We start from the raw sequence: 17752 nt of genomic DNA, 5'->3' as shown, positions 1-17752 counted from the left end.
GTTATTGAAGGATACTATTTGAACATCATTCCTGGTTGGGGATCGCATTGGTCAAGCTAAGAAGCCCTCTCCTATTGGAGAAGAACTGATTTTGCCTGCAACAAAGGAGATTTGCAGCAAACTTTTCAAAGAGGCTGCCGTAAAAAAGGTTAAAAAAAACATCCCGCTTTTAGCGACCATAATAAGAATAAATTGAATACCAGGGGACATTGAGATGATTTGAGAGGAGAAGGCATAAAGGATAAGCGGTGAAGAAAATTGCTGGATGGATGGATACATTTAGTCCTACCCGCATATCCATCCTATTTAGCAGTATATTGTGATCTACAGCAGTGGTCCCCAACCACCGGGCTGCGGACTGATACCGGTCCATGGATCAATTGACCCCTCTGTAGAAATTGCGTCAGCCGCGTCGCTGACCAATCAGAGGCCAGAGATCTGCATAAACCACTCCCCTTTTCTGGACCCGCAGTTCCCTCAGACAACGTTGCATGGTCCAGTATAGCTTTTGTTAGCGTTTTATCGCGTATTTGGCTTCTTTAACAATAGATATGGTTAAGAGATGTAGTCACGGACTTTATAATAGTTACGACAGGTATCCTGAAAGGCAAGTTGGTGGAGTTCAATTCGTACCCTTTCCAAAACCGAAGACCCAGTACGAAAAATCTCTTCGATGGATCAAACTTTGTGGAAGACCGCATGATCAACTGAATCCATCAACCGGAACAGATATGTTTGCACGAAGGTAAGCCCTATATTTGATTTTCAATACATGTCTCATATAAATTAATTAGCAGTTCTTCGCTTGCATAATATAGCTACGTGTGAATGATTGACACACTTAATCTGTGTTAAGCGATATTTTGCGATGATCTGACTGCACAAACGTGTCGCTTTGTTGCCGGCTATGGTAAACCGGACTGTGTTTGCATGAAGGTATGCCCTATATTTGATTTTCAATACATGTCTCATATAAATGAATTATCAGTTGTTCGCTTGCATAACATAGCTACATGTGAATGATTGACAGACTTGATCTGTGTTGAGCGATATTTTGCGATCTGACTGCACAAACATGTCGCTTTGTTGCCGGCTACGGTAAACCGGACTGTGTTTGCACGAAGGTATGCCCTATATTTGATTTTCAATACATGTCTCATATAAATGAATTAGCAGTTCTTCGCTTGCATAATATAGCTACGTGTGAATGATTGACACACTTGATCAGTGTTGAGCGATATTTTACGATGATCTGACTGCACAAATGTGTCGCTTTGTTGGCGGTGAGCTAAGATAAACCGGACTAGCAGTCCTAAAAGCCTTCGACGTGCACCGAGACACCAAGACTGAAGGAAGGATGTTTGAGGACACTAAAGTAGTGATTGTCGTACTCGGTCGGGACTTACGTAGGTTCGGCACTAATTCAAGAATAATTATTGAGGGGAGTGCGTGACGTTACACAAAGAAAACGAGAGAAACAACTCTTAAATCAAGCCTCGCCTTCTTTCCCTTCATACGGCGGTTCACAAATGGCTATACAGATATACATACAGATTCTGCACACAAGTGTGATAGGTAACACGAAAATAGGAAACTGTCAATGACAAATTCGTCTTTGGGTTATAATATATTATATTATGTGGCTTCTCAGTCTTCCTCTGACTCCGGAAAGATCTCGCGCTAATATCAATGGTTTCTCCGTCGATATGCATGTAAATACCATTGAAATACCCCTCGCTGAAATACTTGAAGCCCTGCTGTCTGCTTTTCAACGATATTTTACTGTTAGCTAAGAATGCGAGTGAGAAATCAGCCAGTAAATGGGACAGTTTCGCTTTATTCTTTTCTTGCTGCGCCGCCCTTTTTGCTAATTGTTTGTCTGACGTTAGCGCACGTGGCGTGACGTCACTTCAGGAGGCGTGGTTAAGTGCCCTGTACGGAGGGGTCAATTGGTACCAGGTCGCCAAAGAAATAATCAATTAGTTCTGTTGTATCCATTATCCAAGTCTGAACTAACTTTTATTTTGAAAAATGACCGGATTTTCTTGGTCACTTCAGCACCAAAATTTACCCCAACAAGCTTGCAAAATAAGTAAAAAACACGTATTTGGAAAATTTCTTTTTGAAGGGGAAAAGGCTCAGTGAAGAGAGAAAAAGAGCCTACAACTTCCAAGAAAGGAAAATAAACAACATCAAAGCACATGTCCTTTACTCACCCCTTTTTGAGGAGATGGACGCGAAGCACACGGTTTCTCTTTTACACGGAAATAAGAAGTTGTCCTCAGTGAAATCTCTCCCAAGAGTGTTTGAATTAGAGAGCCAATGCAAAGATTTCTCTCTGAGAAGAATTCGCCACTAGCAGCACATTTCTGTGACGAGGGATGGGTCACAAAACTGGCTTAGTTGTGCAATATATTCAGCCCGCTCGTTGAATTCAATCTGTCACTTCTGGGGAAAATGACAACAGTCTTCAGGTTGGCAAGTAGCTGCTTTTAAAGCCATACTGGATTTGTGGTGACGGTACGTGAACAGAGGAATATTTGACGTTTCAAACATTAGCGGTGATTTTGAGTGAGACTGAGCTTTCATTCTCCCAGCTGATGCATGATCAGCTGTCTTTATTAAAAGAGTTCAAGCGCTACTTCCCAACTAAATAGGACCCACAAACTGCCAGGGGATGGATCCGTGACCCATTTATCAACAAACCAGGTGAATCCACCATGTCTGTGCAACAAGATCAACTGCTGGAGATTGCAACCGATGGTGGTTTTAAAAGTATTCTCGAGACAACAACTCTGCCCATGTTCTGGATTAAAGTCATGTCGGAATACCCGGAGATTGCCAACAAAGCACTGAAAACCCTGTTGCCATTTCTGACATCCTATCTGTGTGAAGCGGGGCTTTCTGCAGTGACGCAACTGCAACAAAACAACGGCATAAACTGGACATAAGAAACACACTTTAGAAACACACACTCCCATTACTCGCAGATGGGACCATCTCGTTACAGAGGTACAAGCTTAGATGTTTGCAATATGGTGAGTTAAAATTTTCATACACTTTAAATTAATTTTCGTTGTGTATCAGTGTCTTCTTTTGAAGGCATGTTTAAACGTTATTATAGTGACCAGTCAGAGCGTTAGGACTGTGGTCGCCAACAGAGTGAAATGAGGCAGAGGGGATAGGAGGGGAGATGGTTCAAATTGACCAATTTATTTCAGCTGTTGAAAAATATAATTCATGGAGTGTTTAATAATTGAAAAAAAAATTGAACTGTTGTGTAGCTGTATATAGATCAAAGAAAAAGTATTAGACAATTGCTGGTTCTTGTTCTTTATTTTTCCCCATGTATTTTTAAAATTTTATTTCATTATTATTCATGATCATGTTTATTATTTTCGATTTTCAATAGAAACGATATTCAATAAAACAATCTACGTTGAAGCTCATCATTGATGACAGCAGTTTTTCTAGTCGCTGACATCCTGTAGGTTGTCAGAAAGGTCGGTCAGCATTGTCCATACATTCCAGCTTCCCAGTTTTTGAGTTCGGCTCTCTTGATGTTTTGATTTATTTCCTGGTGCAGTGGTTGTGAACTGCCTGTCAGATTTTTCCTAATCCCCTTGCACCCAATGAGGAAAGCAGACCGTGGTGGGACAGCAATTTATTGGCTGGGGGCTACCCAGTTTGAGGTGTCAGTAGCTGGCCAATGGGTGTAGAAAATCCCTCCCACCAAAGAGAACGACCCCTGGCTGGTACCATGTTCTGTCAATTGACCAATGACTTATCACTGGTAGCTGACGTTCTCCAAGGTGTTTCGACAGTTGAGGTGAAGCTGGATTGTCCTTTTCAGGTTAGTGGCGTGGTGTTGTCGGATGTCAGCCTGGGTATTGTAGTTGTTGCCGATGCAGCAAGGCACGACACTGATGGGACCAGAGGAATGACTAGGTGGCTACAATTTGGGACCAGTGGATTTTTTTTCTCGAGGCTTACTCCTGAAGGTTTGAAATTGGGTGTTTCCTTCCCCTATGCCTAGATATGCGATATTCCCTATAGGAATAGGAAAGTAGATTTTGGTCCAAAGATGAGTTTATCATTTTAGGGAGGATTGTTGATTTTTACTAGGTGATTCCATTTTCTGGTAGTTGCGAAAATGTCTTAATTGTCTTGGAAACTGTTTGAAGTGATGATTTGGGTTCTTGTAAATTAAGGATATTGTCGATTTTGTGTTTAGAGACAATAGCAGGTACCTTTTCATACTACTGTTCTGCCTTATCACTTTTGCCAGTGGTTCAATAAATACAGTGGTACCTCTACTTACAAACAGGTCTAGTAATGAAAAATTCAGGTTAAGAAATGCCTCCTCTGAAAAATATTGTTTCTAGTTCAGAAGAAAAAAATATAAAATGAAAATAGGCGTTTGATTCACAGCCGCCAAATTCCACCAAACGTAAACATCCTGTATCTTGATTTGAAAGTGGCGCAATAGAGCCGCTTTCTTCTTGGCTATTGCCGTAATATCTTCCTAGCATCCCATTGACTAGGAGGGACACCAATCTTTACCCATGATGCTTTTCGTTTCCCTTCAACACTCAAGTGTCCATGAATCACACACTAGCCCTTGCACACACTTTGTGACAGACTTGCAGAGTTTTTCAGTGGTGTTTACTGCAAGTGGATTCATCTTTCTTCACCATGGGCCCCAAGAGACTTTAGTGGAGTTAATTTGTTTGTTTGCTTCCATTTGTACGTATGTTTTCTCTCAGTTGTCAAACGTTTTCCTCTTCCTCTGTCTCCCCCGCGATGCCTTTTGCTCGTCACTCACCCTTCTCTTTGCATAGTCACCCAACGGCAAAGGTAAATGAGCATAATTTTTATCATCTTGACTGCATACCACACTACCCACAATTGAGGACTTGGACGCAATGCAAACCAGGTCCAGAGCAGGCAGGATCCGTTCAGACCCTCCACATCCTTGCCACTAGCTCTTCTAGCTCCTTCCGTTGGGAAAACGCTACAGATCAATAAAAGTCAAATTAGCAGGCATGGGAGCATTTTCCCCCCTCTGGCAATTAAGTCATTAAATTCTTGATCAGCGAACCTACTATTTTTCTGCCTCGTGCCATGTTATGACACTCACATCCTGATGGTCCAATCAGTATTTGTATTAGTAATATACATTTACATTTAATATACACTTTGTCGCTTATCCTCACGAGGGTGGGTGCTGGAACTGATCCCAGCTGTCAACGGACAGGAGGCGGGGTGCACTCTGAACTGGCTGCCAGCCAATCACCGGCCACATAGAGAAAAACAGCCACAATCACACCTATGGGCAATTTAGAGGGTCCATTTAATGTTGCATGTTTTTGGGATGTGGGAGAAAACCGGAGTGCCCGGAGAAAACCCACGCAGGCACGGGGAGAACATGCAAACTCCACACAGGCGTGGCTGGTGCTTCATGCCCTTGCTAGGGTCACCCATGGCTAACAGGTCCTAGGTGAGGGAACAGACAAAGTACGACTCCAAAACCCCCATGATCTTCACAAAAATTGGATCTTGGTTTCCCTTGACCAGACGCGGGTCACCGGAGCCACCCTCGAGAGCCAGGCCTGGAGGTGGGCCTCGAAGGCGAGCCCCTGGTGGCCGGGCCTGCACCCATGGTGCTCGGCCGAGCACAGCTCGAAAGGGTAACATGGGTCCCCTTTCCCATGGCCTCACCACCTGTGAGAGGAGCCATAGGGGTTGGGTGCAATGTGAGTTGGGTGGTGGCCAAAGGCGGGGACCTTGGTGATCCGATCCCCGGCTCCAGAAACTAGCTCTAGGGACATGGAATGTCACCTCTTTGGCAGGGAAAGAGCCCGAGTTGGTGCGTGAGGTCGAGAAGTTCCGACTTGATATAGTTCGACTCGCCTCTACGCACCGCTTTGGCTCTGGCACCACTCCTCTTGAGAGGGATTGGACTCTGTTCCACTCTGGAGTTTCCCACAGGGAGAGACGCCAAGCAAGTGTGGGTATACTTATTGCCCCCCGGCTCGGGGCCTGTAAGTTGGGTTTTACCCTGGTGGATGAGAGGGTAGCCTCCCTCTGTCTGCAGGTAGGGGGACAGGGCCTGACTATTGTTTGTGCTTATACACCAAACAGCAGTGCAGAGTACCCACCCTTTTTGGAGTCCGTAGAGGGAGTGCTGGAGAGCCCCCCCCTCTGGCGACTCCATCATTCTTCTGGGGGACTTCAATGCCCACGTGGGCAATGATGGCGAGACCTGGAAGAGGGTGATTGGGAAGACCCCCCCCCCCCCTATCAGTACTCGAGTGGTGTTCTTTTACTGTACTTCTCTGCTTATCACGGATTGTCCATAACAAACACAATGTTCAGGCATAAGGGTGGTCACATGTCCACTTGGGACCAGGACACCCTGGGTCGCAGTTCGATCATCGACTTTGTGGTCGTGTCATCAGACTTGTGACCGCATGTCTTGGACACTTAGGTGAAGAGAGAGGCAGAGCTGTCAACTGATCACCACCTAGTCTTGAGTTGGCTCCGATGGTGGGGGAAGATGCCAGTCCGACGTGGCAGGCCCAAACGTATTATGAAGGGTCTGCTGGGGACGGCTGTCAGAAGGTATTTCAACTTAGACCTCTGAAAGAACTTTGCACACATCCCGGAGGAGGTGGGGGACATTGAGTCCGAGTGGACGATGTTCTGCCCCTCCATTGCTGAGGTGGCCGACTGGAGCTGTGGCCGTAAGGTGGTCGGTGCCTGTGATGGCGGCAACCCACGAACTGGATAGCAACAGCGAGGGATGCTGTCAAGCTTAAGTAGAAGTCCTTTCGGCCATTTCTGGCCTGTGGGACTCCCGAGGCAACTGAATAGATATTGGCTGGCGGAGCGGAATGCAGCTTCGGTGGTCGCTGAGGAATAATCCGGGCGTGGGAGGAGTTTGGTGAGGCCATGCAGAACGACTTCAGGACGGCCTTGAGGAAATTCTGGTCCACCGTTAAGCGTCTCAGGAGGTGGAAGCAGTGCACCATCAACACTGTGTATAGTGGGGACGCTCAACTCGGGATGTTGTGAGTCAGTGGGGACAATACTTCGGAGACCTCCGCAAATCCACCAACATGCCATCCCACAAGGAAGCTGAGTCTTGCTGCTCTGAGGCGGGCTCTTCTATCTCTGGGATTGAGGTCACCAAGGTGGTTAAAAAAACTCCTTGTTGGCAGGGGCCCGGGGGTGGATGAGGTTCCCCAGGAGTTCCTAAAGGCTCCGGATGTTGTAGGGCTGTCCTGGTTGACACGCCTCTGCAAAATCGTGGGGATATTGGGGACAGTGCCTCTGGATTGGCAGAATTGGGTGGTGGTCCCCTTTTCAAGAACGGTGACCGGAAGGTGTGTTCCAACTATAGAGGGATCACACTCCTCAGCCTCCTTGGTTAGGGCTACTCAGGGGTATTGAAGAGAAGGGTCTGTCGGGATGTCAAGCCTCTGATTCAGGAGGAGCAATGTGGTATTTGTCCTGGCCGTGGAGCAGTGGACCAGCTCTCAGCAGGATCCTCGAGGGTGCATGGGAGTTCGCCCAACCAGTCTACATGTGTTTTGTGGACTTGGAGAAGCCATTCAACCGTGTCCCTCGGGAGTCCTGTTGGGATCTTCAGAAGTATGGGGTCCCGAACCCCCTGATACGAGCTGTTCGGTCCCTGTACAACCGCTGTCAGGGTTTGGTTCGCATTCCCGGCAATGAGTCATACTCGTTTCCGATTTAGAGTTGGACTACGCCAAGGCTCCCCTTTGACACCGATTTTGTTCCTAACTTTTATGGACAGAATTTGTAAGTGCAGTCGAGGCGTAGGGGGTGTCCGGTTTGATGTCCTCTGCATCGCATCTCTGCTCTTTGCAGATGATGTGGTTCTGTTGGCTTCATCAAGCCGTGATCTCCAGCTCTCACTGGAGCGATTCGCAGTCGAGTGTGAGGCGGCTGGGATGAGAATCATCACCTCCAAATCCGAGATTATGGTCCTCAATTGGAAAAGGGTGGCGTGCCCTCTCCAGGTTAAAGATGAGATCCTTCCCCAAGTGGAGGAGTTCAAGTATCTTGGGGTCTTGTTCATGAATGAGGGAAGAATGGAGATTGACTGACAGATCGGTGCAGCGTCTGCAGTGATGCGGACTTTGTATCGGTCTGTTGTGGTAAAGAGGGAGCTAAGTCGAAATGCGAAGCTCTCAATTTACCAGTCGATCTACGTTCCTACCCTCACCTACGGGCATGGGCTGTGGGTCTTGACCGAAAGAACAAGATCCCGGATACAAGGAGCCGAAATGAGTTTCCTCTGCAGGCTGTCTGGGCTCTCCCTTAGAGGTAGGGTGAGAAGCTTGGCCATCCAGGAGAGGCTCAGTGTCAAGCCGATACTCCTCCGCATTGAGAGGACCCAAATGATGTGGATGGGGGATCTGATTCGGATGCCTCCAGGATGCCGTCCTAGTGAGGTGTTCTGGGCATGTCCCACTGGAAAGAGACCCAGAGGACAACCCAGGACATGCTGGAGAGGCTGTCTTTCGGCGGGCTTGGGAACGCCTCGGGATCCCTCCGGAAGAGCTGGAAGAAGTGGCTGTGGAAAGGGAAGTCTGTGTTATCCCTGCTGAAGCTACTTCCCCTGCAACCTGACCCTGAAAAGCGGTAGATAATGGATATATATATATATATATATATATATATATATATAATTATATTTACGTATGGATGTATTTATTTTATTTTGTAGACCGCATGATTTGTCCCTTTTAACTTCTCCCTTTCCACAATTGACACTATTAACACATTTATCTATATAGATTTTACATTTTGCACGTCTTATATATGTACAGTTCCTATACACAGAAATGTCTGTTGTTCTTTGTTCTTGTTGCTATGTTGGTCTTTGTTCTGAATGTCATAGCAGAGCAGTACCGACTGCCGGAGAAAATTCCTTGTGTTTTTTTTAAAACACTTTGCCATTTAAGATGATTCTGATTCTGATCATGTACTTTGAATGCTTATTTTTGGCCGAGGGGTGGGCTTGGATCAGATTAAGTGATTTTTATGTAAAAAGCGCTTCTACTTACGAAAAGTTCTCATGACGAAATGATTTCCGGAACAAATTAATTTCGTAAGTAGAGGTACCATTGCAATAGGAATAGCGGGGTGAGAATGAGCATCCTTGTCAAGTTCCACTTTGCACTGAATATTTGTGATATAACCTCATTTGTGGTGACAGTTGCTTTGGGTGAGTTCTGTAAAGTTGCGATCCAATGACCATATGACTTACCAAAGGCAACTTTGTCAATACGTCACCTGACGGGGGGTGTTCGGACCTTTAGTGAAACCAGTTTGTCAATGTGCTGTGGTACCTCGACTTATGAAATTAATCCGTTCCGGAAGTTGTTTCGTAACGTGAAACTTTCATTAGTAGAAATGCATTTTACACGTAAATAGCCTCATCTGTTCCAATAGTCAAGTCAGTTTTTGGTGTCATCAGACCAGAGAATCTTATTTCTCACCATCATGGACTCCTTCAGGTGTTTTTTAGAAAACTCCACTCAGGCTTTCATGTCTCTTGCACTGAGGAGAGGCTTTTGTCAAGCTTCTCTGCCATAAAGCCTCAACTGGTGGAGGGCTGCAGTGAGGATTCACTTTATAGAACTTAATCCCATCTCGGGACTGCATGTCTGGAGTTCAGCCATACATTAATGTATGTATGAAGTGTTAATGGGGGGAAAGTTAAATTCAATGGTTTTATCAAATCCCCGCTATAACTGAGTGAAAAATGTAAGGGGGTTTGAATACTTTCCATACCCACTGTATGCGACTAGTTCAGGGTCTTCTCTGCCTGTTGCCCGAAGATACCTGGGATGGGCTCCAGCACGCTGTGACCCTGGTGAGGATAAGCAGTAGAGAAAATGAATGGATGTGATTCAAAACACTCTGACTTACATTGATGCTTGTGCACATTTTCAGGTTCCAATTTATAGTTCCTAAAAGATGGCAAGGCAACAGACCAGTATGTATCCACTTGGCTGGCACTGGGGACCATGTAAGATCCTTTATTGTTGGATGTACTTGTATAAATGCACATACACTTAATGTCATTTTAACCTGATTTGCTCATTGTAGTTTTTCTGGCGTCGAAGGACCCTGATGGCCAGGCCCATGGTCAAAGAAGCAGGAATGGCTTCCCTACTTTTGGAGAACCCATATTATATCCTTCTCTTGTTTTTTTTGCACTCTGGAAATGTTTTCAGTAAAATCATGTGTCCATGAGACGGAAAAGTGAAAAATGGTAAGCACATATGCTTCACAGTTCTGAAGACCCAGGTTCAAATCCGCCCTCGCTTGTGTAGAGTTTGTATGTTCTTCCCATGCCTGTATCATTTTTCTTACGGGTACTCATGTTTCCTCTGACATCCCAAAACATGCATAGGATGTTAATTGAGGACTCTAAATTGCCCTCAGCTGTGAATGTGAGTGTGAATGGTTGTTTTTGTTTTTAAATCTGCCAGACGATTGACTGGGTACCAGTTCAGGGTGTACCCTCCTCTCGCCAAGAGTCACCTGGGTCCATCACACCCGTGACTCTAGTGAAATATTGATGTTAAGTGGGCAGCACGGTGGCGCAGTTGGAAAGCTTTGGCCTTATAGTTCTGAGGATCTGGATTCAATCCCGGCTCCATCTGTTCTGTGGAGTTTACATGTTCTCCCCGTGCCTGTGTGGGTTTTCTCTGGGAACTCCAGTTTCCTCACAGATCCCCAAAACTTGCAACAACAATTGGACACTCCAAATTGCCTCTAGGTCTGATTGTGAGTGCGACTGTTGTCTATCTCCATGAGCCCTGCGATTGGCTGGCAATCAGTTCGGGGTGTACCGTCAGTTGACAGCTTGGATAGGCTCCACCACTCCTGCGACCCTTGTGAGGATAAGTGGATGAGAAAATGGATGGATGGATAGATTGACGGATGGACTGACAGATGATGTTGCATGATGTTACAAGGTTAACCCTAAGCTTTCTTTGGAGTTTTTGGAGTGAAAGAGACATAGTTGTCCCGTTTCCAGTTTGTGTCACTCCACTGTAATACAAATATTTTTACACAAGCTGCCCTTTCATTATGCAGTGTTAAAATGTTCTTGTTCATAAATTTTTGTACCATTGAATAGATTATCAGAATTATTTCTACTGGTCATGTGTTTTTGTTTCATTGTCTTTCTGCTTCCAAAAATGTTTTCCTTTGACTTACTTTTTCACATGGCTATCGTAAACCAAAAGACCAGTTGTAAGTGTAGAACTCTTTACACACTGAAACATACAACTATCCATACACATTGACATCTCTACACCCAGTTAGCCATGATGTGTAGTCATGATTCAAATCTCGTTTAGCAACAAAATCATTGACTCATCGGACAGCTGTTTTCAAACCAACATTTACCATATTGTGCTGTTTTAATTTTTTAACAATCAAAACCCATAGAATATTGTGTTTGAGATGATAATATTAGCAGTCAACCTACCAAAAGGTTAAACAACCTTCTTTCACAATTGTTTCTAGCTTTTTTTTTAATAATCAGCAGTGCTAATATTTTTTTTTTTGCTTTTGTGACTTCTATTAATCAACAAAATAAAATAGAAAATGGGATTTTGATGGAAATTAAAAACATATTACATACATAAAACTAAGAAATGGACTGTGAGTGATGCTGACTCACCACAATACTCAAGAACTTGAGTTTCATGGACTGTCATCTTTTCTCACAGTTTCTCACACTTTCTACAACCTGCCACAACACATGCTGTTTATACCAGATATTCATACTCTGTTCAAGTGTTGTGTACCTAAACTTGTCTGACTGCCAACTTTTTGGCATTTTTCTCCCAAATAACTGACTAATTGATTGGGTGAGAGCCGAGCCCAATCTTGATATTCTCCTCAAAAATTGTTCTGTTCTGAAATCGAAAGTGATGCAATACGTCATCTCTAGGGATCTGTTTGTGATTACAGTGGTTTACAAACCAATATTTCACAGACAAGATTGGTGAGACCCTCTTACATCTGTAGTTTATAAATACGTGCATTCCAGTTGATGAACGCAATTCTCCATGGCAGTGTATGAGTTATTTCAATTGCTTACTCACTGTATTTTAGAGTTTTTAAATCCCAAGTCTCTAACATATATTTATGCTAATCGAGAACTACATGATATCTGCTTCTGTTTTTTAGACGATCCTGTCTCAAGAATGTCTCAGACCTGTTTGTGATGGGTGGAGCTCTGATCTTGGAGTCCTCTGTGCTGCTTCATTGGCTTGAAAGCGAGGGGTACTCACCGGTTGGAATGACTGGTATTTCCATGGGGGGATATGTAAGTGACAATCATTCCACATTCTGTCATTAAAATCTTTCTATTCGTTTAACTATTTGAGGGAATTAAATTTATACATATGCTTTTAAACCTTGATAGAACAGGTTAATGGGGGTTAGGGGGTTGTCCAGTATAACATTATTACAATGAGGCACTTTTTTTTTTGTTTTTTTTTTTGTTTTTTTAGGTAGTATGCATGTATGTATGTATGTATGTATGATATGCAGTAAAAGCAGGGAGCAGGTGGAGGAAGAATTAAAAAGATGGAGGCATGCAGTGGAAAGTAGAGGAATGAAGATTAGCCAAAACGGAATATATGTGCGTGAATGAGAGGGATGGAGGGGAAAGAGTAAGGACGACTTCAAATACTTGGGGTCAACAATCCAGAGCAATGGTGAGTGTGGTAAGGAAGTGAAGAAACGGGTCCAAGCAGGTTGGAATAGCTGGCGGAAGGTGTCTGGTGTGTTATGTGACAGAAGAGTCTCTGCTAGGATGAAGGGGCGATGAACAACGCTGACGGATGAACAACGCCGCCGCCAATGGCACACTCAGCCGCGAACGACGACAACACTTTAAGCCCGGCTCGCTGCCACGATGAGCCACCCCAGCCAAAACCGCGATTGGCTCGTCGCGGCCGGGCGATGAACAACGGCGACGGATGAATAATGCTGTCAACGATGGCGTATTTAGCCGTGAGTGACAAAAACGCCATAAAGCGGCCCAGCTCGGCGACACGATGAGCCACCCTGGCTGAAGCCAAGCTCGGTGGACCCAACGCCAACACGCACATTGACACATTTAGTACATCTTAACCTGGTTGCCAACCAATCGCAGGGCACATAAAGACAAAAAGCCGTACTCACAATCACTTCTTGGGGCAATTTAAAATGTCCAATTAATGTCGCATGTTTTTGGGATGTGGGAGGAAACTGGCGTCTCCGGAGAAATCCCACGCAGGCCCGGGGAGAAAATGGAAACTCCAGACAGGCGCAGCCTGGATCGAACCCTCTCGACCTCAGAACTGTGAGGCCAACGCTTTCCAGCTGATACATCTTGCTGCCTCACTGAGACTAATGAAAAACGAATCTTAAATTTACTTGGGAACATGAGTGTAGGACAAATGAATCCAGATTTATTTTACTTCTCTAATCAGATGAGCAATATTAGATAGAAGTGGTCAAACAATACAAATTCTATTTTAATGTGTTAATGGTTTGTGTTTGCCTCAAGATGTCGTCATTAGCAGTGACTAATTGGCCGAAGCCTATCCCTCTCATTCCATGCCTGTCATGGTCCACTGCCTCGAGTGTCTTCACCACGGTAATCCTCACACTCAGATTAAGCAAGGTGGAAATGGTGATACTTAAATGTCTGATTAATTGTTGATGCACTCCTTTGCATGCTGCATTATATTTTGTTTTGACATTTTACAGTGAAGAAAATAAGCCTTTGAACACCCTGCTATATTGGAAGTTCTCCCACTTAGAAATCATGGAGAGGTCTGAAATTTTCATCGTACTGCATGTTCACTGTGAGAGAGATAATCTTCTTTTCCTTTTGGCTTGTCCCGTTAGAGGTAGCCACAGCGTGTCATCTCAGATTAATGCATATTTATTTGGCACAGTTTTACACTGTATGCCCTTCCTGACACAACCCCTCTGCATTTAGCTGGGGAGAGAAGCTTACACCACCTGGTATTCCCAGGCGGTCTCCCATCCAAGGACTAACCAGGGCCAAACCCGCTTAGCTTTCGAGATCTGACGAGATCGGTCATTCTCATGGTAGCATGGCCGTAAGAAGAGAGATAATCTAAAAAGAAAAATCCAGAAATCCCAATGTATGATTTTTTTTTTTTTTAACAATTTATTCATGTGATACAGCTGCAAATATGTATTTGAACACCTGAGAAAACCGATGTTAATATTTGGTACAGTAGCCCATCCATCCATTTTCTTCACCGCTTATCCTCACGAGGGTCGCAGGGAGTGCTGGAGCCTATGCCAGCTGTCAACGGGCAGGAGGCGGGGTATACCCTGAACTGGTTGCCATCCAATCGCAGGGCACATCAAGACAAACAGCCACACTCACAATCACGGGGCAATTTAGAGTGTCCAATTAATATTGCATGTTTTTGAGATGTGGGAGGAAACTGGAGAACGTGAAAAAAAGAGTGCCCGGAGAAAACCCACGCAGGCATGGGGAGAACATGCAAACTCCACAAAGGCGGGGATTGAACCCGGGACCTCAGAACTGTGAGGCCAACGCTTTTCCAGCTGAGACCACCATGCCGCCCTGGTACAGTAGCCTTTGTTTGCAATTACAGAGTTCAATTGTTTCCTGTACTTTACCAGGTTTGCACACACTGCAGGAGGGATTTTGGCCCACCCCTCCACACATCTTCTCTAAATCAGACAGGTTTCTGGGCTATCACTGAGAAACACAGCGTTTCAGCTCTCCCCAAAGATTTTCTGTTGGGTTTAGGTCTGGAGACTGGCTAGTCCACGCCAGAACCTTGACCTGCTTCTTCCAGAGCCACTTTTTGGTTTTCCTGGCTGTGTGCTTTGAGTCATTTTCATGTTGAAAGACCCAGCCACGACCCATCTTCAATGCTATGACTGAGGGAAAGAGGTTATTCCCCAAAATGTCACAACACATGCGGTCATCCTCTCCTTAATACAGTGCAGTCGTCCTGTCCCATGTGCAGAAAAACACCCCCAAAGCATGATGCTACCACCCCATGCTTCACAGTAGGGATGGTGTTCATGGGATGGAACTCAGCATTCGTCTTCCTCCTTACACACTGGAATTCTGACCAAAAAGTTCCATATTGGTCTCATCTGACCATAAAACGCTCTCCCATGAGTTCTCTGTATCATCAAAATGGTCATTGGCAAACTTAAAACGGCCCTTGACATATGCTGCTTTAAGTAGGAGAACCTTCCGTACCATGCATGATTTCAAACCATGACGTCTTCGTGTATTACCAACAGTCACCTTGGAAACAGTGGTCCCAGCTCTTTTCAGATCATTGAAATCCTGTCATGTAGTCCTGGGCTGATTCCTCACCTTTTTAAGGATCATTGAGACCCCACGAGGTGATATCTTGCATGGGGCTCCACTCCGATTGACATTAACTGTTGTGTTTAGCTTCTTCAATTTTCTAATGATTGCTCCAACTGTTAACCTTTTTTCCACCAAGCTGCTTCACATTTTCTCCTTAGCCCTTTCCAGCCCTGTGGAGTTGTACAATTTTGTCCCTGGTGTCTTTGGACAGCTCTTTGGTCTTGACCATGTTACAAGTTTGAGTCTTATTGATTGTATGGGGTGGACAGGTGTCTTTATACAGCAAACGACCTCACACAGGTACATCTGATTCAGGATAATACATGGAGTGGAGGTGGACTTATAAAGGTGGACTAACAGGTCTTTGAGGGTCAGAATTCTTTCTGATAGGTGTTCAAATACTTATTTGCAGCTATATCACACAAATAAATCAGTTAAAAAAATCATACATTGCGATTTTTGGATTTTTCTTTTTAGATTATCTCTCTCAGAATGGACATGTAGACATTTTCTTCACTGTATCAATGTGCGTAAGAGGTAATTTTACATGTACAAGTTTATTTATATTGGACATTAGAGATATTCAAATAATTATCTTTCCCTGGAATGCCAATTGCAAATACATTTCAAGAACTGTTAAACCTTGACTTTTTTTTTTTTTTTTTGCGCTTGTGTAGGGTGTGCTAAGTAAAGCAGTGAATTGGTCGGAGCTGGAGAAGCAATATGCCATTAATTCAGTGTATGAAGAAGAGATCATTAAGCTGTTGGAGTATTGTGGGGTTTGTTTGTTTTTTCCAGCTCATCCAAAATCTATAGCCCGATTAATATTTAGACATGTAAGATATTCAGGTTTGTCTTCATCGCTTAGGCTGACTCCTTCAAGATGTCTCAAGACTTTGTAAAATGTTCTTCGGGTAGAGGGGATTCTTTCGATCATCTGCTAGACCAGCCAAGAGGAGACACGGTGTCAATGGACTGTTCCTCAAGGACAGGAGGAAAGGCAGAAATTGGGCCTGGCCTGTGGATTGGAGAGGGCATGGTTACAGACAAACTCGACATATTATCATCAGTGGACAACACCAAGACACGTTTAGACTCTTTGCCAAGGTGATCACTTGTTGCTAATGTGAATATTGTCCTTTTCAACACTGATAGTCATTTGTAGTCAGCTCTCATCATACAGTATGTTGAATGGTGTACAGCTAGAATGCAACATTACTGTAATTTATTCAGCTTTCGCTCATACATTTTTTTTTTTTTATCAGGGGCTTCCAAGCAAAGAAATGGTTGACTGGCACAAAGGAAGATTCAGCCAAAATCTGCAGGCCATCATTACACAACGAGTCGATAAGCTTCATGAAGGGAGTGATGGATGAGTTTACACACATGGCCAATTTCTCCGGTTAGTGCTGAGGTGCATACGGAGTTAACGACAATACATCTCATTAAATTTGATCAGTGTTAAAAGTGTAATTTTGTGAGGTAGTTCAGTTCAAAAGTTTTTTTTGAGGCTTTTGCTTCCGGTCATCAAACTGGTAGCAGCTTAAACAGGTGGCTCTGGCCAGCCCAATCATAATTCAATAAATCATGCAGAATTTGGACCGAATGTTGTGAATACTCGACGTGGGACGCTCCTGGCGACGACTTCGGTGGACTAAAATCACCATCTGTGAAATCTTAGTACCCAAATTGGAGCCGTATTGTTCGTTAACTTAAACGTTAAATTAAACTTGCTTATTGGCCTAGTATTCCTGAGCTTAGCTTGCTAACAACAAGATGCGTTTGTGATCAAGTCATGGATGTTGAAGAAACATCGAACGGGAGTAACTTCATAACTTGTACGATGAGGGCCGTGAGGACTTATCGGAAATTGAACTGGTCTTATCTCAGTACATCTTAGTACCCAAATTGGTGCCGTATCGTTCGCGTTGAAGCTGCTCGGCCCAAGTTAGCCTAGCGCGCTAACAACATTACCTACATCGAGTATACAACAAGGACCAAAGATCAAACGTGGACTCACCTTCAACTACGAGAGTGAGTGCCATTGTGGTTTGAATCCCTTCCATCCACATATCCTTTAAATTGTCAAATCCTTTATATTTACACACAGGTAGTATGTGATTTGTGTACCTTATATGCTGGCTGTTTATTTAATTGCTTTCATTTGATCTTAACTTTAACATAGATTAGATAGTATGTGAATTGTGTATTTTATGTGCTGACTGTTTTTTTTTTATTGCTTCTTCATTTTGACTATCTGCAGCCCGTTGGGAATCACAATATTGTGCTACCTGTCGGCCGGTT

The 17752-nt window shown here is 44.2% G+C and overlaps 1 protein-coding gene and 1 pseudogene across 19 annotated transcripts in view; one reads left to right on the top strand and one right to left on the bottom strand.

Annotated features, from left to right (window-relative positions):
* abhd18 (abhydrolase domain containing 18) overlaps nucleotides 1-17752 on the top strand; it is a 46850-nt gene that overhangs the window by 7510 nt on the left and 21588 nt on the right. For 10 of the 19 annotated variants that reach the window (XR_009797028.1, XR_009797026.1, XR_009797027.1 and 7 more), the window contains exons 5-12: nucleotides 9991-10066; nucleotides 10147-10233; nucleotides 11276-11301; nucleotides 12247-12385; nucleotides 13616-13705; nucleotides 16126-16227; nucleotides 16317-16555; nucleotides 16714-16850. Coding sequence is in view for 12 of the 19 variants with exons in the window: in XM_061834165.1 (XP_061690149.1) it covers nucleotides 9991-10066; nucleotides 10147-10233; nucleotides 11276-11301; nucleotides 12247-12385; nucleotides 13616-13705; nucleotides 16126-16227; nucleotides 16317-16555; nucleotides 16714-16850 (896 nt within the window). In the remaining 7 variants the exon portion in view is untranslated. Of the gene's footprint in view, nucleotides 1-9990; nucleotides 10067-10146; nucleotides 10234-11275; nucleotides 11302-12246; nucleotides 12386-13615; nucleotides 13706-16125; nucleotides 16285-16316; nucleotides 16556-16713; nucleotides 16863-17752 lie in introns of all 19 variants that reach the window. The other 9 variants (XR_009797030.1, XR_009797031.1, XM_061834174.1 and 6 more) reach the window with 4 other exon arrangements.
* On the bottom strand, nucleotides 14065-14183 carry LOC133509293 (5S ribosomal RNA; annotated as a pseudogene).

This window comes from Syngnathoides biaculeatus, chromosome 11 (assembly GCF_019802595.1).
Source record: "Syngnathoides biaculeatus isolate LvHL_M chromosome 11, ASM1980259v1, whole genome shotgun sequence".
NCBI classification, from domain to species: domain Eukaryota; kingdom Metazoa; phylum Chordata; class Actinopteri; order Syngnathiformes; family Syngnathidae; genus Syngnathoides; species Syngnathoides biaculeatus.
This window is presented reverse-complemented; position numbering and strand designations above follow the sequence as displayed.